Source organism: Alligator mississippiensis, chromosome 8 (genome assembly GCF_030867095.1).
Source record: "Alligator mississippiensis isolate rAllMis1 chromosome 8, rAllMis1, whole genome shotgun sequence".
NCBI classification, from domain to species: domain Eukaryota; kingdom Metazoa; phylum Chordata; order Crocodylia; family Alligatoridae; genus Alligator; species Alligator mississippiensis.
This window is the reverse complement of record NC_081831.1, coordinates 20,005,614-20,029,614: the sequence shown is the minus strand read 5'-3', so window position 1 is coordinate 20,029,614 and position 24,001 is coordinate 20,005,614. Positions and strand designations below refer to the sequence as shown.

The 24,001-nt window shown below is 44.7% G+C and overlaps 1 protein-coding gene across 11 annotated transcripts in view; it reads right to left on the bottom strand.

Annotated features, from left to right (window-relative positions):
• The window catches only part of ARHGAP44 (Rho GTPase activating protein 44), a 180,063-nt gene that overhangs the window by 72,559 nt on the left and 83,503 nt on the right, over positions 1 to 24,001 (bottom strand). For all 11 annotated transcript variants that reach the window (XM_019485736.2, XM_019485731.2, XM_019485734.2 and 8 more), the window contains exon 2: positions 1,474 to 1,513. In XM_019485736.2, coding sequence (XP_019341281.1) covers positions 1,474 to 1,513 — 40 coding nt within the window. The remainder of the gene's footprint in view (positions 1 to 1,473; positions 1,514 to 24,001) is intronic.

The window sequence follows — 24,001 nt, the reverse complement described above, 5'->3', positions numbered from 1 at the left end:
GAGGTGATAGCACCTCTCTGCTTGCTGCTGTTCATTTGCAGTTTTGGGCTCTTCATTTTCAGAAGGATGTGTAGGAACTGGAGCAGATCCAGAAATGAGCAATAAAGACGATAAAGGGATTGCAATGCAATCAGTATGAGGAAAGGCTGAGAAAAATAGGTATGTTTAGTTTGGAGAAAAGGAGATTAATGGGGGAGACATGACAGCGGTTTTCAATTATTTGAAAGGCTGCAATGAAGAAGAAGTAGAGCAACCCTTCTCCCTTGTCACAAAAGGCAGGACATGAAGCACTGGATTTATGCTACAGGAAAACAGACTTAGAGTAAATCTCAGGGGAAAAAAAAAATGTCCTAACCATCAGAATAGTAGGAAAATGGAACAAGCTGCCCAGAGAAGTTGTGTAAACTCCTTTTAATGGAAGATGCCCAGAAGAGACTGGCTAAGCATTTGTATGGGATGCTTTAGGAACCTACGTGGAGTACTGGACTAGACCTGTGACATCTCTTTCAACCCTAATTCCATAACTGCATGAAAACATAAGGCATTGCTTCCATCTGCTGAGAGACATACTTCCACTTATACATAATTTCATCATTCATACTCCTCATTCATAAGCTGCAGGAAGAAACGTTCTTTGAGAGAACTGTATGATTATTCTCATGGAAATCTTAGAAACATATTTGAAATGTTGAACATCTATTCTCTCTCTTTTCCCTTGAATAAGCGGGACATTTGTGCTCATTACTTCTGAGAAGTTTCCTACTTCTGCTATTTACACCTCCTCATGGGAATGGTTTTTGTCAGGTGAAAGGGATCCGTGTCCACCTTACAGAATGCATGAATATTTATAAGCTTTATGTCCTCAACATACATCTTAACTGTGCATCTAGCAAAATCCTGGGGTGATTTTCAGGACTGGGTCATGGATTCATTTTGCACCCCCCTTAAGTCAGTGGAACCACGGATATCAGTAGAACCAGAATTACAGGAATGACGAGCAGATTTCAAATTTCACTATTACTGACATGAAAAAAATGCCACATCACCAATCTGAGCAGATGACTGAAACTCCCAACAGATTGGTAGTTGGTTCGGTTTCACTCATGCTCCTGCATAAAGGGTAACAGACACAGCTGCAAATGCCGCGACTGGCAAAGAGGTGACCTTTTACATGGGTTTTGATCTGATGAACAAAACATCAGTATCTAACATGCCTCACAATATTCAATTAATTTATCCTCGCAGCCCCCTTGTAGAGCAGGGCACTTCCCCACTGGGCAGATGGGAAGCTGAGGCACAATGTTAGGTGACGTGTCAAGGTCAAGCCAAGGACTCAAATGTGGGTCTGCGACTGAGCTCTGAGCTAGATTGCTAACCACTGAACCATCTTCCCTCTCTCAGTCCTCTGACATTGAGACCCCCTTATGCATTTGTTAGATTGCCATCACTAGGTGTCGGGAAGGGTCACTTTACCTGCAAAAGGTCTTCGCTCAGAACTTCTGTTTTCTCTGCCCTAAAAGACAAAAAAACAAACAAAAAACACAAAGTCAGTGAAGAGACATTGTATAACAGGCTTCGCACCCAGACAGCTTCCTATGGAAAGCATCCCAGAGCATGCAAGAAGGAGGCATGTCTTGTCTGTCCAGGCGATCATCTGGGGACGACAAGCAATTAGATAAGAAGGACACATAGGAATTGTTATTTTAAAATCCTTTTCTCTGATGTGCTTTGTTCCCGTTGCTAAGGTCAAACCTTGCTGTGGTTTAAGCAGCCTGGCTGGTCACTATTCAGCGCTGGCCATAGGCTCCTAAAGGGCATAGTCACAGCTGCTGAATCCAGTCAAGCCCCCTGGGGAAGAACTGGTGATCCACACGTGGCTCCAGCCCTGGGTGGGTCTAAGGGTGGGAGAAGCACAGGTTTCCACCTCGAGAAAAGTAAAGGCAGGAGGTTTGAATCCTGAGGTGCACTCAGAGTTGGTGGGGACGGAGGCGTATTTAGTCGGGAACCATGTAAGTGCTACCTTGGGAACCACCAAAGCATGGCCTTGGATGTAGTAGGAGGCCTTTGAAAGGTAAGAGATTAACCAGCCATACACAGGACACTGCTGGAGTCCACCAGCAGCACCTGGAACAGTCCAGCCCTGGCCCTCTTATGCAGCTTGACTCTAGTTTTCTCTGGGGCCCCAAGGGAGGCTGATAACCAGGGATCCTGGTTTTCTCCAATAAAAAATAAAAATAAAAGTCCCAAATTTTTGGTTTAAAAAAGTAACCCCAAAATACATATATTACTGTGATTAAAATGAAACACCACTAATATATATATATCACAGAAAAATGTGGATTTTTGGGTTACAATTGGAGATTTTTTTGTTATTAAAGAAAACTAGGATCCCTGCACATGACTGAGTTTCTGCTGTACATGTTCCATAGTTTCCTACTGCTACTCCTTAGAAGATGTACTATATACTCCATCTTCCCTTTCTTTAAAGGTTGAGCTATAGTATATCTCAGGACAGAGAAGGAGCTTCTACTGAGCTCTTAATGAGGCCACTCCATGGATCACAGAAGAGATTCAATACACCTCAAAGGAAAGGAGCTTAATTCCGATTGACACAGCAGGCAAAGGCTCTGCCTCCGTATATGAAGTCTTGTTACAGTCTTATGATAATACCTGACACTCCCAGATAAGGCTCCTTTCCTGGGAGAATCACAAAGCTTCTTTTAAACATTTATAATATAGCCTCAAAGCAATCGGGCAAGGTTGGGAAATATCCTCCCTATTTACCTATAGATAAATTGAGGCACACAGTAAATGAATTGTACAACACAAACAAGCTTCATCCCCTTTTTTCTCAAAATGGCTCTTCAATTCATTGCACTTTTGGGTGCTAAGCACTTAGAGAAGATATTGCTAACATTTGCCTGCATCTTGACAAATTCCAGCAGTCCTAGTATTTATCTTCTACATCTGCTAGGAATCTACATTTCTTCTGCCTGTGGTGCTGTTACATAAAAGCTCATGCGCTAACTCAGAGCTCTCTGAATTATCTTCTTATCCCTAGTAGTAAAGGAGTCTACCAGAAGAGCAGATACTACCTCTCCCTGGGAAATAGATGAAAGGAGGCCAGCATCCATCTACTTCACCCTCCTTAAGCTCCTGATATTGGGAAGAGCCCCCACCAGTTCTACCCTGCAACTCCCAGCTTGCTTTGAAATGTCATCTGTATTAAATCCTCACACAAATCAGAGACATCTGCTGAATCCAGTTTCTTAACTGGCAGGATCTAGCCCATGGGCTGTAGTTGCAAACCTGTTATAGATCATCTCACTGATTTGTCAAGGTCATTTTGAATTCAGATCTTGTCCTCCAAAACGCTTGCAATTCCTAATAGCTTGCTGTCATCTGCAAATGTTATAAACATATTTGTTACACCATCATCCAAGTGATAATTCAAATACTGACCTGGACCCAGCCCAGGAACCTGCTTGATATGTCCCCCTATATAGACAACAAAGCATTGAATTCTGCTCTTTGATTGTGATTTTCCAACTACTTTTGCATCTGTTTGGTCCTGGTTAACTCTAAGGTTAATGCTAAACTATACTTCCTTAGCTTCTCTAGGAAGCCAGCTTCATCTTAATGACACTAGATCTAGAGCACGCTACAACAAAAAAACCTCTCTGTGGAGGAACATATTCAATAGCTGTAATAGATTTTAATAGATTTCTAGGGTCGGAAGGGACCTATTAGATCATCAAGTCTGGGCAGGAAAGAGCACTGGGGTCAAGTAACCCCAGTCATGTGCTTGTCTAATTCCCTATTAAACACCTCCAAGGTAGGAGAAAGCACCACCTCCCTTGGCAGCCCAATCCATATTTTGGCAACCCTCACCATAAAAATCAATTCACCTTTTAATCTCCCCTTGAACAGGCTTAATAGACTGATTAGTGAGAAAGATTTGACAGTACTGACCAATCAGAAAACTTTTGTCACAACTATCTAATTAGTCAATAATTATTTGTAAAAGGGAACACACTATTCCCCAAATGCTCTTATTATTGTTGTATGCAAAAATAATATTACCGTGTTACACCTACTGAATATTCCTTTGCTTGCATATCCAAGAATAGAATTAGTTCTCAAAGGCACAGTGTTGTGCTGGGAGCATCTTATGTTCACCTAATTATCTGCCAGGAAGCCCTAAATCCTTTTTTCTGCATCACAACTTTCCTGGACACAATCTTCCGTCTTGTAGGTACAGTTTACCTTTTCTGTTCCTAGATGTAAAACCTTACATTGAGTATATTAAAGCAGTTTATAAAAGCTATGTTTATCACTGTGATATGGATCACTTTGTAAAGCTGATGGCTCCTTATTATTTACCACTCTGGTAAACTTTATATTATCTGCAAATGTTATTAGCAATGACTATCAATGATCTGGAAGACGTTATTGAATGGTGTTGAGTTTAGAACAGATGCCTTCTGTGCCCCACGAGACATGCACCCACCTCATTAACATTCAATCTCATTTCTGAGATCGATCAGTTGGCCTGTTCCTTGGTCCTCAAGAGAATTAAAGCTGGCAAGGAACAGTCAAATTGCCCAGCCAGACCCTAGTCACATGTTTTGCAAGACTTTCTGCTTACACTACTTCTGTCAAGCTTTTCTCTAAAACGGGCGGCCAAGCTGTGGCACAGGCAGCCTCTGTGTGTGGCATGCGACATATAGGGGACAGGCAACACAGTTGCAGATAGGGCAGGAAGCAGAAAATACAGCAGCAGATTGGGCAGGGAGCACAGGGCAGAAAGCAGAGCAGTCAATTTGGCAGAGGAAGGGGATCAGTGGCACCTGGGGAGATGTGGGGCTAATTTGCAGCTTGCCTGCCAAAAAGGTTGACTCCCACTGACCTAACATGTTTCAGACCCTCTGCAATGATGGTGCCTTTGCCGCCTACCTTGGAGAATCGATTCCACCACCCAAGGACTCCATTAGTAATATCTATCTAAACCTAGCTTCAAGTAAATTCTTTTGTTCAACTACGCTGACAGAGAGCAGATTCAGGCTGGATATCTGGAGGCACTACTTCACAGTCAGGGCAGCTAGGATCTGGAACCAATTTCCAAGGGCAGTGGTGCTCACTCCTATCCTGGGGGTCTTTAAGAGGAGGCTGGATAGACACCTAGCCGGGGTCGTCTGACCCCAGCACTCTTTCCTGCCCATGACAAGGGGTCGGACTTGATGATCTGCTCAGGTCCCTTCCGACCCTACTAACTATGAAACTATTTTCTGAGACTGGGCTTGCTCTCTTTCCAGGGCTCCTAGTTTAGGACAGGAAGTAAAAACTACAATTGGTTGCAAAAAATCAAGCCTGCAGTGTCACTATCCACAGCATTTGTTAAAAATACCGCTCACTTACGTTGTTTCATCCCTAAGTCGAACTGCCCAGGATTTCCTAATTTATTTCAGCATGAGAGAGGATACAGGCCCTACATTTGGCATCCCTACAAGGAAATCCTTCCAGATGTGATCCAGTAGAATGCCGTGTTCCCGAGTCTGCGGCTTGTGGTAATGAAAGAGGCTTGAATGACCTCAATACACCTCCCCCCAAAACTGCCACATGTCTGATACATTCAGAAGTTTTTAGTCCCTTTTCCCAAACCCTCCATCCATTTCAGCCATTGGTGGTGAGCGGCAGGCAGGATGACTCGCCAAAGGTTGAATTCATTTACTGCTTCCTGAACATTTTCTCTGTGTTAAAGAAAAAGAAACATTTCCTGTTGCAAGGACACTGCAGAACAACAGGCAGTTCTACCAGCTGCTACATCAGCAACTTGCTCCCAATTGCTGAACATAAGCACAATGGCCTATTCCCCAGGTATTTACCAGCCTTTATTGCCACTGAGTCTTACTACAAGTAGGTCACTGCTGTAGTTCCTCTGCATTTTCCTCATTCTTGCACTGATTATAACGCTGGGTTATGGAGCCTTTGAGATGATCTTATAGCTTGGCCTGTGATACAGAGATATGGCAAGTTCCTAGCTGGGACCACCTACCAACAGAGTCTAGGAGGCAGATGAAGTACTCAGTATTGTGCAAGGTGCAAAAAGAAACAGCTCTTCTCAATAGAGTTTATAGGCTAAGGAAAGATCTGGATAAAGTAAGAAATCCCAAAGGTGACACTGACCAACTTTTAAAAAAGTGATCACCATTTCTCACTTTCTTCCCAGCTTTGGGATGACTTGCTGGGTCAGTATTTGTGGGCCCTGCAGAAGAAGGGTCACTTTAAGAAGGATCTAAATAAGAAGGATCTAAATAAGAAGGATGGGCATGGTGCAGTGGGGCTGGGAAGTCCTTCTGTTCATTCAAGAGGAGCAAGAAAAAGGTGAGAGAAGTGAAAGGAAAGAAAAGGAGTAGTAGAAGGCAAAAATGATCAAGGAAAGGAAGCCCAGTGAAGAACTGAAGCAACAGTCACTTTGCTAGCCACCCAGAAAAGGAGAGGTCAAGGCAGGACTTCAGTTATAGACCTGTCAACAGTTTTCTGCTTGCTAAAGGAAACCTGAGCTGAGCTTTCTAAACAACAAGGACCGGACAGATTGTGTGTCAATCTGATTCGCAATGTAAACACGCTATACAAAACTCAGAACTGGGGTGCCTTTGCAGCTCAGCCTGATGTGAGAAGTACAACCAACCTGACAACTCCAGACTGTGACAAGGCACAGAGCCCTGTATTTACAGGCACAGTCAGCATGTGGGTGTCAGGGAAATGCGAGGCCATCAGATTGCTTGGGTCATGCTGGCTGCTATTAGCTAATAGGTTCATACCTCTGGGACAGTAAACAGGAGAAGTGGCTGCTGCAGATCCAGAGCAATTAGAAGTTTTATTGGGGAAGTATCAGGGGTCTGCGTATACCTTGTGAGTCCAATTTGTCTGTATCAGCTTGTAGTCCACATTTTTTTTAAAGTACAATATCTTTGAAAAGAGCAACATATACTCTCTCAGCCTTCATCTGAAAGACAAAATACTTTTGGTTTTGTTTTTTTTTCCCTGGGCACAGACTATCAACTGTGACTTCTAACATAATGTTCTATGGCTCTCCAGTGCCAAAAAGTATGCCAGGCAAATAAAAAAAATGACAGGCCCTCTGAAAGCCAGAAAGCTCACATTTCCATTGTAGATGCGTTACAACAGGGGAGCTGCCACAAACGATAGGATAAAAGCAGTAGGAAGAAGGACACCGACAAAGACAGCACGCATTGTTCAGTATCGTCAAGTGCGTTTGACGGTTCCATTACAGGCAGGCGTGCATGTTAGCGCTGTATTTAACTGATCGATCTACTCACTCAACAATCGTAGAGTAAGGGTTTGAACTGGGGATAGATAGGCTGGCAAGAAGGGGTTGGGAGGATGTGCATAGAGCTCAGACAAATACATCTGTTAGCATGGATGATTGCTTTATGTCTCCTAAAAAAGAAGACCTATTATTAAGAGGGTGTGGGACTTGATTCTTAGATCACAAGGTTTATGCTGAGAGATGGAAAATTTGTGGCAATCCAAAAAGAGAACTGCAGACTATAGGTTCTCGTGCACGTGCAGTTCAGCATTATAAGTTCAGCCTTGTTTACTGAGAGCTCATTTCTCTGGAGAAACTAGAGGTTGAGCAGAAAGTTCCCGTGGCTTAGCTGTCTGAGGTCTGGAAGCAAGGTATTGTTAGAGAGGCATCTCCTGACAGCACAATCGGTTTCTGGTATTAGTTCGCTAAAATCCTGGATCTGCTGACCTTCAGGTCAAACAGCAACGTCCAATTGTTGCCCCAGACTTTTTCTAGTGGTAAAAGGGATGAGTCAGGAGAAAATTTTCAACTGGAGGGATCAAATTGGGCTCTGAAGTTTAAATTAATCAGATATTTTCTTTAAAAAAATTATAAGGATTGATGTACGTGCATCCAGAACATAATACCTCCAGAATATCTGATGAACAAATGCTTTCTTTAAAATTAAAATAAGTAAAATTAATGGGGCTGATAGAGCATCTATTATATCACCACATCAAAATACCATGCTGTCTCTTTATAATATTGTCACAATGCAGTAAGACAACAGCCAGGCTGCAGCACAGTTATCCTCCAGGTCATAACAGAATTAATCTGCAGCCCTAACTGAAGTGCCAAAGGAATTACCATGGAAGGAAGAAATACTCCATCCCAATGCTGCACTGTCCCCTCCCTTCTGATAATAAACACAACCATCTCACACTGGACTTTCCAAAGATAGTTACTGAATTGTGGTGATATAAGACATAGTTATCTTTACTCTTTTACTCCAGTCTGAGTCTTTTGAATTCACTGGAGCCACTCTACTGGCACAAGAGGACTATCAGATCTATAAGGCTAAATTGGACTTGAGTCACATCCATTCAACCTCATTTTGATTATAATCCTTGAAGGCTGTGTGGTTTGACAGAAGGATTTTTAAGAGAAACAGCTCATGCATCCAAAAAGAAGATGCTTGCATAACCCCCCCCATCCCCCCCCCCCAACATCTGATCATATTAAATGTTGTGTGCCTCCAGCCTAACAGTGAATGAGGCATGAACTAATTCGAAACAATTCATGCTTTGCTTCCTCGTGACTTATTGCTTAAAGAGCTGACACAATTACTGCTCATAGTGATGCCTGTTTGTTTAGAGCCATGTTTTGTATATGCCAAACACACAAGGATCATGCGTTTAACACTGTATTAGGAGATTCTCAAGCACATTTCCATATGAGAATGAGGGCACTGTGCAAACATTACTGAAGCCTCTGACAATAGATATTATCTAGAAATTTTCTTTTAAGGGAGGCACAGAGGGACTGACTGATTCTCTCAAGGTCACACAATGAACCAATGGCTGAGATGGAAATAAAAATCTGGCTTGAAATCCCAATCTTATCAATGGTCAAAACTCTCACTGGACAAAACAATTGGGATTTTCATCCCAACATGCAGTCCTATCCATCTTGAAGTATTATGACAGTCATTTTGAGACCAAGATTAACTAAAATAGCCAGAGTACCCTGTTAAATTATGAGGCCCCTGGATGAACTAAGATTCCTTGGGGTTTTGTTTGGTCACTTGAACTCGGCTGTCCCTGAATTACACTGACAGTGGGCATGTCTATATGTTCATTAATGTGCCGCCATTACAGAGAATTATGGTTAAGTACTAAACTTAATGCGCCATAATTGGCATTACTGTGCATTAGTACAGGTGCATGCTTTTTAAATGACACTACTGCACAATAGACTAATTCTACTGTGCATTACAATGGTTTCTCTGTGCCACGCTAATGAGCAGCAGAATTGGTCTCCTGCGCCATTAGCATCTCGTGTAGACACGCCCAGTGATTTTAAATGAAAGCCATTTGGGAGCTACCACTTTGGTGCTTCATGCTCTATTCTCCTCTAGAGGTTCGACTCTGGCTGGACATCATCTTGGAAAAGGGGGAAAGGAGCATATGGGAGTCCCTGGCCACAGCGCATCATGGGAAACAATGCCTCACAGGAGAGCCGAGTTCTTGCAAGAGAACAGGAACATGTAACAACTGAACCACATTGCCCTGCTGTGATGTTTCTGACCTGAACCAACCCCATTTTAGGCCAAAAAATTCTAATACAAAAATCAAACTTTTATGGGTAATATGAACACATTTTATGGGGAAAAAAAAGCTACTTGGGAAAACCCCACTTTTATGTCAAAAACCTGTTTACATGGGAAATCGTCATCCTGTCCTAGTGTGCAACACCTGGCAGGCAGAGATGAAATCATAGGGTGCTTCTTGGTGCCATGTTGCTGCTGCAGCCTGAAGCCCTTTGAGCTGCTAGAGAGTGGATTGTATGTACAAATAACCGAGTAAAGGGGTGGTGTCCATTAACTTGTTTTCCCCATACTTCACTCTGCTGCTGCTCATAACAGCACTTGTAGCTAAAATCACTCTCCCATGACCTTTATTGTTCTAATCACAGGTCATAAACAGAAGCCACAGTGTTAAGTACATTTTAAGCTTAGAAATGTGCTCTAATAAGCTGTCTAAAGTATTTACACTTTCTTTCATAGCACTGCCCTCTCTGGCAGTAAAAAAGCAAGTAACAGCATCTGAACTGCCAGCTTTGGCAGGAAGAATCCCCTCTGAACCCATCTCAGTTTAATGATCTAGCGTGGTTTATATGTAAAATCAAAACCAGATAAATACCAACTTTTCAGGAAACTCAAATGCAAATGAAGAGCTCCCAGGTCCTCTTGCCCATTGTAAGCTGCTTCTGTCAGGGCTTAGGTTTTTCTTGAGCCACATTCAGGTCAGAGCACTGATGGGCCAAAACTGCCAATGTCAACAAGACACTAAGAATCACCTTGCAAACACCCTGTAAACTCATAGAGCACAAATCTACATAGCTAACAGACTAGTGGGGCCAGGTAGCCATAGGGAGCCTGAGGTCTTGCCAGGCAACAGTTTTAGCCAGTCTGGGTGGGTAATGACCAGTTGTTCAGTGCTATATGTCAAATACGCTGGAGGTCTTCAAAGGGCGGTGCCCCAAAACATTTAAAGCCCGATGGCCCTGGGGAAAGAGAGGGAAGACAAACAAGGGAACACATATGCATCCCTGGCAGCCACATCCAGATTGATCCAGGACCCAAGAAAGAAATAAGGAACGCGGTCTCCCAATGGCCCATGGCAACTCATGACCTTTTACTCAGGTAAAAAACACATAGGAGGGCAGCTACCCAGAGCTGTCTCTTATGGCCCTGATGAAACCTTACTGAAAAGTACTCAGTATTTCAGTCCATGCAGAGTTTTCAGCATCTTCTAAACCTGCTGAAGCGCATTAAGCTCATTACATGAGTCACCTGATTTTCAAATATAAAAGATCAACAATTGGAAAGCAGAAAAAGTAAATCAAACTTTAAAAGACTCCCCTTAGAGAAACATTAAAGGCAGTGGTCCTCCTCTCAACCCTCCTTTTGGTTACAGGAATGAATCAAAGGCTTAAGTTTAAAGAGTTTTATGAAAAGTGGCTTGATTTCTGTATGTGCTGAGTACCACTGACTTCCCCCAGATTACTGAATACTCAGCAGCTTTGAGAAATCAGGCTAAATCAGGTTTATTTAATATACTCCTGCAATACCTGAAACCCTGGCATAGCAGAGTCATGACTGCACCAAAGAAAGAACAGAGACACAAGGTGATTGGTTTATCTTCAAAGCCCAGACTGAGCGAAATGAAAATGAACCAGCACAAAAGGGAGAAGCCAATTCAAACTCACTCAATTTTAGTATCCTTGCAGATTTTTGTATATTCTCAGTATACACCCCATACACACACTCCTAGAGCACTAGACAGCATAGACCAGACTATCAACACTAAAATATATCAAGTGACCATTTTGTATTCAAATATACAAAGTAAAATCCTGCCCCTATTGAGTCAACAAGAGATTTGCTACTGCCTGTAATGGACCAGGATTTCAACCATGACATTTTGTTTCGCTTTTTTAAAATCAGCAGAGTCTTCCTGGTATAAGTATGACAGGATGCCATCTCAGAGCACGTAGTATGCTGTCCTCAACTTGTCCTATCATTAACTGGTTTCCATCTACACTCTGCAGGGCCCATATCACAGCATACACAGGCATCACATCCCTGTGGTCACGTTGTCTTACCGTGCTATTGGTTGCAGTGTAATTTTCTAATCTAACCAATGGAAAGACAGCAGGTAGGGTGAGGAATGCCCATCCCTCACAAATCTAATTCTCTGCAACAATATTTCCTAGGAACAAGAGCCACAAGGATGGAGGAAGAGAAGAAGACATTGCTGGACTGTTGGATAGGCAAACCAGAATTCTCTCTTGAAGGGTAAGGCATTTCTAGCAAAGCCATTCAAAGGAGAGGGAAGGGATGAGCTGCAAGAAGCAGTGGATGCTAACAAGCCAGTTTTCCCTTTAAGTCAGCATTCATCTCAGGCTGAGAGTGCTGAGTCAGGGCTCCTGACACAATATATGGGGCATTTAACAGCAACACACACTCGCTACAGCAGAAATCCATATCACACTGGAAGTTCCTTCTCTGCCTGGCCTGAGCTACAGAAGCAGCATCTCAGACATCCTATTCAGAGGCAGATTTCAGCTGATAACCTGTGGGTGGCAGAATGCAGCACAGCACAGCTGGCAGAGCACTTCCACTGGTCACAGCTAGATCAGATCTCTCCTCCCAAAACTCCTGGATGAAAGCAATGGTATCTCACAGAAAGCACAGAGCAGCTAAATCAGGGCTCTTTTTATTGGTGCAACATACAAAGCCATCCATTAATCCAGTTAGGTGGCAAACTAAGAACTGCTATTATCTATTTAAAGCTATGTATAAGTCTATAATAAAACTTTCCGCACGTGTGAGAGAATATTTAAGTTAAACTCGCCCAGTCTCCCAGATTAGTAAGCAGCTGAGTAAAGAATCCACAAGTAACTTAACAGTGCTAATTACTGCACATTGGATTAGCCTTTCAAACACCTGCACAAACAGGAGATACAAAACAGAGGGACAATTAAAGCTTTTGAATAACTGGTGATTGCAGTTGGCACAGAGCAAGATCTCCTTACCCTGCCTTCCCACGCAATACAATTATGCTAATCCAACGGTAAAGGTGTGCAGTTAAACAACAAAAGAAATGCAAATGTTCAGGTTGCACACATGGAGGATTTTCTATCTGCTGTTCTCAGCTGTGCAGTGTAATGGGTTTGGCTTTTTAATGTTGCTGGAAGGGTAGCGTGATCATGATCAGCCTTACCTGGTTTTAGGAACTGTCACTTCTGCACTTCTGTAAAAAGGCATGAGGCCTGACTTTCCTCCTCTCCCTCCTCCCATTTTAAAGTAGTATGACCTTCTTGGCTTCAACAAATTTCCACCCGTCTGGCACCAATGTGAGATCAGAATCAGTCATATTTATAGCTTTGTTCCCTCTCGTTCTCTTTATTTATTTGCTCTCCCTAACTTGCACACACATGCACCCATGCATGGCATACACAGTGGAATTGCCAAATTAGATTAGGAAAGGGGGCATAGCTCAATGTGAACAAGATGCCATTCTTAAGGAGTTCCTCTGAAACCACAGTTGACAGCAATGACTCAAAACCCACCCATACTTATGCTCCCCCACATACTCTTCCACGCAGCAGGCTGATTAAGTGGGTCTTTAATTTTCCTCCCATGTAAAAGACGAGAGGAAATCAACCCAAATAGTTCTCTAGCATAGTACTGAACTGCAGCTCTGCAGATGATTAAAATCTTTAGGATGGTTTGAAAGAACAAAATAATTTGAGTGCACAGACAAGCAAGCAGCAAAGAAAAATAAAAACAAATAAAACATGAAATTGGTTTCCTGTTGGCTTTGGCAGCTGGGATGAATCTGCTGACGAAAAAACAAGAGAAAAATTTCTGTTCTCTACCCCAATTAATATTGGATTTAAAAAATATGCTGAGTAAAACCAATGCCTTGAGGTTAGGACTGTTCCTGGGTCAGAAAGGAATCCTACTAGTGATAGGATTCTTGTGATAACCAAGAATCTTTCCTATTGCACTGTAGCTCTACCTGGCATGATCTTTGCCTGAACAAGAAATACACCTCCCAGTATTTCCTTCCTAAATACAACTCCTCCTAAAAGGTAGGTGTAAGAAGTGGAAGAAAGACTTTATCAAACCAGGAGGAGAAACAGCATGGCACTGGGCAAGTCACTTTTGTCGCTCCTCTCTCAGCCTATAACATATGGTTAGTGTGGCCCCGTCTCCAGGACTAGGGACAAACATTACACACAAACCTGTTCAAGTGAGCAGAAACTAGTTTAAGCCTGTAACAAAATGTAAGTTCAGTGCATGTAAACCAGTTTCAGAATGGCTGAAACTGGTTTAAGATAAACTAGTTGAATGTAATATCAGACTTAACTGATTTGGGTCAAACTGGCTTATGCAATGTCTGTCCCAGACCCTTCCTGGTTTAAGTTAAATCAGTGTCCCCCAACATCCCAGATGCTTTGCAGCACTGGGCTGAGCTGTCTGCTCCAGAGGACAGGGCTGGCCCCACCCCTCTGCTCCTTAGCCAGAGGCACAGCAGGGTCTGCCTGGCTTCCCCCTGGCTCACCCCCCCTTGCCACTCACTGCTCAAGCAGGGATTCCCCCCTCCGTCCCTCCCATCTCCCACAGTACGGACCCCAGCCCCATGGACCCTAGGTATGTGGTATGTTAGCTAATGCTGAGATGTGTCTATGTAAGGCAACCAGAACAAAGGCAGACAGGACAGAACCCGCTTAAGGCTTTTTGGAGCTAAACAGCAGGTCAGTTGATAATCACCCTCCATTTCTTCCTTGGAAAAAGTTGTTTAAGAAGAGCTTGAGCTAATGAGAGAGGCGTTTTTCTTCATGGGCTGATAAATGCTGTGTTATCAGCTCCCTGCTGGCTCCCTCACCTGTCAAGTTTGCAAACAGTATGAAGAAGCACGGAGAGATTGAAAAGCTCAGTATCATCAACAGATGCATGCAGTGCATGCCCTCCCTTTGCCTCAGAGTGCTAGCCCAGGGTTGGTGTCTGGCAACCAGCAGGGAAAAGCCTGTGATACAGGGGGGGGGAATTAAACCCCTCCCTAATCAGAGGGTGCTGCCCAGGCCTGGCCACACCCACCCCTGCTCAGTCCTGTGGAAAGATAGGGAGGGCTGCTCTAGCACCCCCCCCCCCCCCGGGCTTCTAGCCTGAGCCACTGCAGGCATGTGCCTGCATTTCTTCAGTCCAAAGCAAATATCTGTGCAGTTGCAAACTGGTTCAACCTAGGCAGACCTGCAAAGATTGAATCAATTCAGGATCAGGCTTTTTGAATGTCTGTCCCTAGCCCAGAGGCGGAGCCAGATCAGGTTACCCTGCACATTACTCTATATACATTTTTGGAGGGTCCCAGCACTCAGGACAAAAACACCCAGTTCCAGTCATATATGAAGGGCTAATTAGTACATGGATCCTTTGAAGGGGGGTATCTGGAATATTCACACATCCTGAGTAGTGCTGAGCTATGGGGTCACCATTGTTTGAAATGCTGTTGACTCTGCTGTAGCTGAGCCCAATGAAAGCTATCATTCTGCATGAATTAAATTGATAAATTAAATTAATTGATGCTTCTTGGCCTCTTGTGTGCTAAGATCAAGTGTAATTGTTGCACTGGTCTGTCACAGGAACCAAGATAGATTTAATTTGCATTGTGTAGTGGAGGGCACACCCCTGTCCAAATACACTGCAGACAGGATGCCATATGAGTCTTGTAATTAGCTTCCCACTGGCCAGCTTCCAGTGGGAGGACCCATGGGTGACTGGTGCCTCTCGAGTCAGGGGGACCCCCTCCCCAACCCAACTCCAGTCAGTGACCCGTGCAGGGTGTCCCCCGGCAGCCTATCCCTCTGATCGGGGGGTGGGGAGGGGACTTTTGCTGGTGGCCCTGCTCCCCAGCTGGCACTTGTGGGGGGGAGGGGGGGCACTGGTGCTTCTGCCTGCCCCCCTGCCCACCGGCAAACAGGGAGCACGGCTTGACAGGGGGTGCACTGGCACTCTCAGGGGGTGCACATGCACCCCTATGCACCCCCTATGCATTGCCCCTGGGAGGATCTCAGCTACATGCCTATAGAATCATAGGGCTGGAAAGGACCCCGAAGGATCACTGGGTCCAGCTTCCTGCACGAGCAGGAAAGACATCCGGGGTCAGATGACCCCAGCCAGGTGACCGTCCAATCTTCTCTTGAAGACCTCTAGGGATGATTGCACCACCTCTGGGGGGAGCTTGTTCCATAGTCTGGACACCCTAGTCGTAAAGAAGTTTTTCCTAATGTTTAGCCTGAAGCTATCTTCCAGGTGTTTGTGGCCGTTGTTTCTAGTTTTCCTCCAGGGCACCCTGGTGAGCAGTTGTTCACCGACCTCTGATGTATGCCTCTGATATAGCAGTAAGCTGCAATCAGGTCCCCTCTCAGCCTTCTTTTCTTTAGGCTAAAGAGTCCAAGATCCCTCAGCCTCTCCTCATCTGGCTTGCCATGCAAGTTCCCGATCATGAGGGTGTCTCTTCTCTAGACCCTCTCGAGCTTTAGCACATCCTTGTTGAAGTGTGGCACCCAGAACTGGACACAATACTCCAGCTGCAACTGCACCAATGTTGAGTAAAGCAGCTTATCTGCGGGTGTGTCCACACAACCCCATATCTTGGTGTCATCTGTGAATTTGGCCAATGGGCTTTTCACCCCCCCATCCAGGTCATTGATGAAGATATGAACGACCTGAATGAGGGGGTGAAAACTACTTCAAGGAAATGTAGGACTCCTCCCTAGCTTGCTTCTGTGGCATGACTCTTCCCTAACTTGCTCCTGCGGCTGTTGGCTAAGAGCAAGTAAGACCCAGGGGCACCCAACGACCAAGCCTCTGAGCTTGGGCCTGCACGTAGGATACCTGCCAATGGATTTGGGAGTATCTGAAGCCCCAGGCTGAAAAGACTGGGATGGAGGATACTTGCCAGTTGTAGTGCCACATATAGTGTTTGAATGATTGAGTGTTGCTCAGTCATAAGGTTTAGGAACTGATTTGGCTGTTTGACCTGGAATATGGAAAATTTTCCAAAATATATTTAAAAAAATGCAAAGGAAAACAAGATCTGACAATAGGGGGAGGGGGGACAGAGGGCAAGGACCCCCCAGATTTATTTTCCCTGCTGTAGCAGTGGGAGGGGGATAAATTCAAGGCAAACCTCCAATAATTAGATTCTATACCTGGAAAATTATAACAAATTAATAAATTTTCCATATATAGAATCTAATAATGAGGGGCCATCTTATATTCAGGGTCATCTTATATTAGAGCAAATGTAGTATTAATGCTCAGCGTGATTTCAACCTTGCAAAGAGGCTTTATTCTCAGTTACAGCCTGTGACGGGGGGCAAGGGATATGGCAGTAATGGCAAAAGCCCCATGCCACTGAGCTTGCCATCACTGCATGCTGAGCCACAAAAGCATGGCAGTGGCAGCAGGATCGTTGCACTACCAACAATGCCAGTGACCCCATGGTGTGCAGAGCCATGGGAAAGGGGCAGCAAGGGCAGAATGTCTGCACAGCAAGCCCTGCTGTCAGCAACCCAACTCCCTAACACCCATGAGCAGAACAGAGGTGGTGGGTCCACCGCACTGCAAAACTTACCAATAATACAGCAGCATCCCACGTTGTAGCCAGCAAGAGCCTAGAGACAGGTTGAAGAAAAAAAGCCGGCACTGGCATGGATGTGTTCTGTAAGTGTATGCCAATGCCGATTCACTAGCCAGGGCAGCGAGGCAACGATAAAAGCCCCATGATCCAGTCCAACAGGGGGACCAGAAGGAAGTCCCCGGCAGCTGAGGGCAGGCTGCCGGCTGAGCAGAGAGCCAGAGGGAGACAGTTGGCGGCAACCCCCATGTGGGGAGCTGCCCCCACGCACTGACTCAGAGGAGCCAGTACACTTATCCGAGTAGGAGAACATGAAGCCCTACTGTGGAGAGGGCCAAGAGAACGACGATAGACCTGCCTAACAGAATGAAGATGATAACTGGTAACGACACTACATCTGTGCAACATCAGAGTACCAATGGGTTGGTGCTAGGTAGGGTGTAGGGGAGGTGAAGCCCCAAGATCCTCCCGCTAACAAGCAACCTTAGCAAGACACCACTGAGCTGGGAAGTAAGAGCAACTCCCAAAATTAAAATTTCCAAAGACGTGGCAGACAAGAAGCTTCGGTGGTCTAGGTAACTGCTGCCAGGGGCAAACTGTCAGCCCACAGGACTGCAGTTGGCTCAGGGCGACTAGAAAAGCCTAAGCAGGGAGCTCCAGATAGGCATGGCAAGTTACACAGCCGTTCAACACCATCCAACCCCCCCCAAAAAAGAAAATTTGCTCTACAATGCTCAACATGACCCAAGATTTTAATGCCCCATTTGAAAAAAATAATAGATGTAAAACATCTGGAAGGGTCTTTCTCCCTAAGCCCTTCCCTTAATTTTTGCTTACCACCTGTTCTGCTACTTTGAAACTACCAGGACAGACAGTCTGGTCTACACTGGCTTTGCAAGAGGTCCTGGTGAGGCAAGAATGGACTCCCAGAGGCCTCCACTGAAGTGAAGGGGTGGTTTGTTACCACAAAAAGAGTCTGGCTGAAGTGCTGCTCCATTACAGTGCACAGTACGCAGGCTGCAGCTAGTTAGAAAATGGGGGAAGAAAATGTATTCAAAAGTTTCCTGATGAAAACACTTTTCATCAAAAGAAATATTTTTCACTCCAGACTGAGCTATTTTCTAGCTTCCAAAAGGAGGCATACGCTTTGAAGATATGAAGCTGAAAGGTATAAGAAGCCAGCCAGTGCACTGCCTCACAGCATGGGAGCAGAGGCCCTGCAAGAAGACATCTGCAGCAGCTGCAGAGCACTTGTGCCCTCCTGACAAACAGGCAATGAAAGGACAGGAGAAGGCAGTCCAAACATGTGGTGAGTCATGCTCAGTAACCTACCATGCTTTATTCCTCCCTTCATTTCCATCGTGTTTAATCTATTATCTCCAAATAACGGGATCTTAAATCTTGCAAGCACTCTGTTGAGGGTTATATGAGCAATGGCAACATTATATTGAATTATCAAGAGAAGTCACAATGTTAACAAGCAAAAGAGCATTCTGAATTTGGGCATGACAGACATCATAAATGCAAACTTAACAGTACAGCCTGGCACTTTCTGTCTTTGAATGCTCATTTTAGAAATATGAAGTGCTTATCCCCTCAAAAGGGTACTCTATCCTCATTTTCCAGATGGGAAACCTGGGGCACAGAGAAGCTAAACAACTTGCTAAATGTCACATGGTACACCTGGGAAAAGAACCCAGGAGTCCTTGTTTTAATCAGTAAAACTGCACCCATTGACTGACATGGCTAGTGCTAAGGGGAGTAGTAATCTTCATGCAACACTTGCTGTATGGGATGTAGGGGAGCAGTAAAACCGCTTCATGGAATGCCAGAGGGTCAATAAGCAGACAAGGTTCTTTAGGTAAATGTGATAATTTATTAGATTAACTAAAGAACTGGAAAAATTGTTCTTTGCAAGCTTTCAGGTACAAACACCCAGTGTTTGCTGAACAGAGTCTTGTGGGATGTCCAAATGGGAAGGAAAGAGTTAATCCTGGTATTGTTGTGTTACAGGAGGAAAGGCCAGATGACAGAGACATGTCTTTACTACACTGGGCACAGGTAAGAGGTCTCCTAATAAATAGTCGGAACCAAGACAGGCAGAAGGCAACAGTAGAGGGCAGATAACAAGGTCCCAACCAGCAGGAGTCCCCACTCCCACTAAGTTCTGCTGCCTTTCCAGAGGTACAGCGCAGAATCCCTGCTGTCCAGGTGCCTTTCCCTCCTGCCAGTCCACACCCAATCTGACACCTTCTCACTCCTAGTACTCTCTGTGACACTCCTGTGGGGCACTCAGAGGTGTTTCATGAACCTGACTGGGGCTATAAAGCAGACAGATTTACATCAAAATGAAGGATGTCACAGCAAACAGGAAACTTTAAAATTATCGCTCTTAACCTTGCTTTGGATTTGCACTTTTCAGTTACTTTGCTAGGAAAGAATGATCCTTATTAGTTGGTAAGCATTAAAACATTGATTTGCAACTGTATACACATATCATGCATATCATTCACACTCCATTTGATACATTTTTTGTTAATGACTATATACATGTGCTGGTACCTGTGCACAAATGTACCTACCCTGCATTTTGTATTGAGTTTTACATGCATTCTCAACTTCAGTCGCTACACAGGCTCTGTCTCTGCTTAAAACAGTTGGAGAAGCAAGTGCGGGGGGGTGTCTTGGTGATATTTTGAGGGCACAGAGCTTGTCTAGCATCTCTCCCAACTATACTGATAATCTAATAAAGGATATCACCAAAAAAACAAGCCCTGTTACACACACATTTCATGGAACATCACAACTACAAGACCTTTCTGACCCTACTAAATCAATGGGGGAAGTGAGGTGGAGTTTAGGTGCTTCCAACATCAATTAGCATCACAAAAGATCTTAAACAGTTGTTAGGAACCTAGAAACTGATGTGTGTTACTTTTGACTGTACTCAGTAGCCAAAAATCTAGGCACCTAGGCATTTTTCATGCCAAAAAGGAAGTACCTAATAAACTTATGCACCTAAGCAGTTTTGCAGTCACTGAGTGGAGTCAATTTATATTGTTCTTTCTGACTTGGGCACCTAAGAGTTGCAAAGAGGTATAGATGAGGAACTGAGTTGCAGAGAGATTAAGGGTGCTGTACAATGTACACGAGTGCAGAGGCAGCTCCGGCACACTGTAATCACAGCATGTCAGAGCAGACTGAATTAATCAAGTCTGCTGGAGTATGGCATTTACCTCGCTCCAGCCAGCACCCGCGCCTTGTGTATTAGCATCCCCGCATTTCAGAATGGTGGTGGGGGTGCTTTAACAAAAGCTTGTTTGACAAGCTTTAGATAAAGTGCCCCCACTACCATTTTGAAGCACGGTGATGCTGATATAAGAGACGCTCCAGGTGCTTTAATTAGGCACTAATTAAAGTGCCTCCCCTGACCTCCGGAGCACATGTAAAAACGCCCTAAGTGACTTGCCTTCTCTCTCACAGGGTGATTATGGTGGAGCAGGGACTTGAGTACAGGCTTCCCAAGTCATAAAGTAATGTCCTAACCACTGAGACATGCTTCCTTCTGGCTGTGTGTACACTACACTATGCTTTTCCCTCAAACCTGTACCACCACTGCCATCACTAATTCAACTCCATCCACTGGTGCAGGCAATAGCCTAGCTATGGCTGTTGGCATATCTTAGAAGACATGGCAATAGCACGTTTTGGGCAATAAGCACTTCCCTGTCTGTGTTCACACTCCCAACAAGGATAAGAATGAGAAGCTGTGCTGGTGTAAGCACGTGTGGGAAAAACAGTGCAAAGGGCCACAAGGGGGAAACAGAACAAATACTGAGCAGAGCTCTCTCCCCACAGCACCATGCGCACGCGCCTCCCAAGATGGAATATGTTCAAAAAGACTATCAGGTTGAAGGTCAACATTTGACCTGCTTTGTATTTTCACTGTATTGCCACAAAAGAAGGCTGAGAGGCGATCTGGTGGCCGCCTATAAACCTGCCAAGGGGGACCAGCGGGGAATGGGAGAGTCCCTGTTCCCCCGAGCACTACTGGGGGTAACAAGGAACAATGGCCATAACTTGACTGAGAGTAGATTCAGGCTAGATATCAGGAGGCACTACTTCACCGTCAGGGCGGCTAGGATCTGGAACCAACTTCCAAGGGAAGTGGTGCTCGCCCCTACCCTGGGGGTCTTCAAAAAGAGGCTAGACAGCCACCTAGCTGGGGTCATTTGACCCCAGCATCCTTTCCTGCCCATGGCAGTGGTTCGGACTAGATATCTGCTTAGGTCCCTTCCGACCCTACCAACTATGAAACTATGAAAAACACATGCAACTCCTTACTCTCATTTTTTATTTTGTTTTCTTTCAAACAAACACTACAGTAATACCGCTGTCTCACAACCAAAGGGAAGTTCTAAAATCTTGAGAGAAAGAATCATGTGGTCTTTCTTTGATGACCTTTAGATCAAAGTCCTTTTACCTCTGAGAGTCACAAACCAATTTGCTTGAAAGGAGCTTTTACAGATGTGAACCAAAGCACAAGAAGACCTGAAGATATAAGAACATTTGGGGAAGGGAGGGGTGCAAGTGCTACAGAAACAAATTTTTCAAGCCCTCTGCGGAGGAGGGTGCAGATAGTTAGAGGATAAATACATGTTTTAGAAGGTACTCTGCCCTCATCCATTTAAGCTCTGCAGCTACAGAATAGCCAATGGAAACTTTTAGCTAAAGAATGGAAGGGAATAAAACAAGCCAACTCTTCCTCTCGGTCTTGTCATGGTTCATCCACCCGAATAAGCATACAGCAACATGCTCTGTATTGATTTGCTGGTAGCTAGGCACCTGCAGCCTGTACCACAGTCACTGCTGGAGGACATGAGGATTTCTCCTGCCTGTGCAAACTCGCACAACTGCAGTCATCAGTAAAGAACTGAATAATATGACCTCCCCCTCCCTCCCACTGCATTGTGTTTTTAAATCAATGGATTTTAAGAGTGGGTTTAGAAGTAAAAATCAATGCGTGCCATCTCCAAAGGGGGGGGGGGGGGCTTTCAAAAGCACCTATGTGAATAAGGAGCATGAGCCCCACTGATGACCAAGGGACTTGGGGTCCAAGGACGCTCAGGGGTTTTTGAGAATCCCACTATTGCCATATTGTTGACACATGCTTTTGATGCTGACATGTGATTCATTGGGTAGAGATCCCTTACCTGGAAAGCATGTAGCTCACCAAGTGTGATGGTGTTGGATAGCACCATGTTGATGGAGACACTGTTCTATAGGGTGGATTGCCCAATGCGCTGTCATTATTAGGTTTGTTATGTAGAGCATGTTAATTCTGATGCCCTGCCTAAATTCTACTTAGAGTGGCACATTTTGCATAAAGCCCCCAGCAGTGCTTTGCTGCCTGTTGTAAACTGCTACAAAACTTTGAGCTCTGCTAACGGGCAGTTGCTTTGCACCCTGCAAAGGGTTGCATCTCAGTGACTGAGACATAATTCCTACATATGCTGGTTTAAACAGTGAACATGAATAGTGAAGTCACTGGTAGTTTTGTTTGACTTCCAGTGGAATTTCAAATCCAGTAAACTTCTTGAATTCTTTGGCCTCAGAAACAAATGTACCACATGCCTTTTCTTACGTAGTTTTATCTACCAACCATTAGATTTTTCATTGCTCCAAGTACTCAAATGAGTCTTTTATCCCAATGAACAGGACAGGACAAGACAGGATAATTACAAACAGGAGTGACCAACCTAATTAAAACCTTTCCAATTTAGTTATAATAAGAGAGCAAGTAGGGAAATTAGTCTGAATTACTCAGCCTCCATGCACTCTGGCTTGTGGGCCAAAGTTACACCTACATACTGGCCTAGATCTCAATTCCTGCCCATCATAGGCAGAGGGAAAAGGTAGTCTGGTCACACTGAAAAGCAAACTCCATGTTGAAAAAATGGAAAAAAAATCACAATCACCAACACTATCTATGAACACCATTTTACCCTTCTCTAGCAGCTTCCTTTCCAAGGATCTTCCCCATCCCTTGCAACATGTGCTACACATGGTAGGCAAGTATACCCCTTGAAGTACAGACAGATGTGACACATGAGGTCTGGGACTAATCTAGATCCCCACAAGCAATCCATGGTGGAGGACATCAGCGACTTGGATGAGGGAGTGAAGTGTACTCTGTCCAAGTTTGCAGATGACACAAAGCTATGGGGAGAAGTGGACATGCCGGAGGGCAGGGAACAGCTGCAGGCAGACCTGGACAGATTGGACAAGTGGGCAGAAAACAACAGGATGCAGTTCAACAAGCAGAAATGCAAAGTGCTGCACCTAGGGAGGAAAAATGTCCAGCACACCTACAGCCTAGGGAATGACCTGCTGGGTGGCACGGAGGTGGAAAGGGATCTTGGAGTCCTAGTGGACTCCAAGATGAACATGAGTCGGCAGTGTGACGAAGCCATCAGAAAAGCCAATGGCACTTTATCGTGCATCAGCAGATGCATGACGAATAGGTCCAAGGAGGTGATACTTCCCCTCTATCGGGCGCTGGTCAGACCGCAGTTGGAGTACTGCATGCAATTCTGGGTGCCGCACTTCAAGAGGGATGAGGATAACCTGGAGAGGGTCCAGAGAAGGGCAACTCGTATGGTCAAGGGCTTGCAGGCCAAACCCTATGAGGAGAGACTAGAGAACCTGGACCTTTTCAGCCTCCGCAAGAGAAGGTTGAGAGGTGACCTTGTGGCTG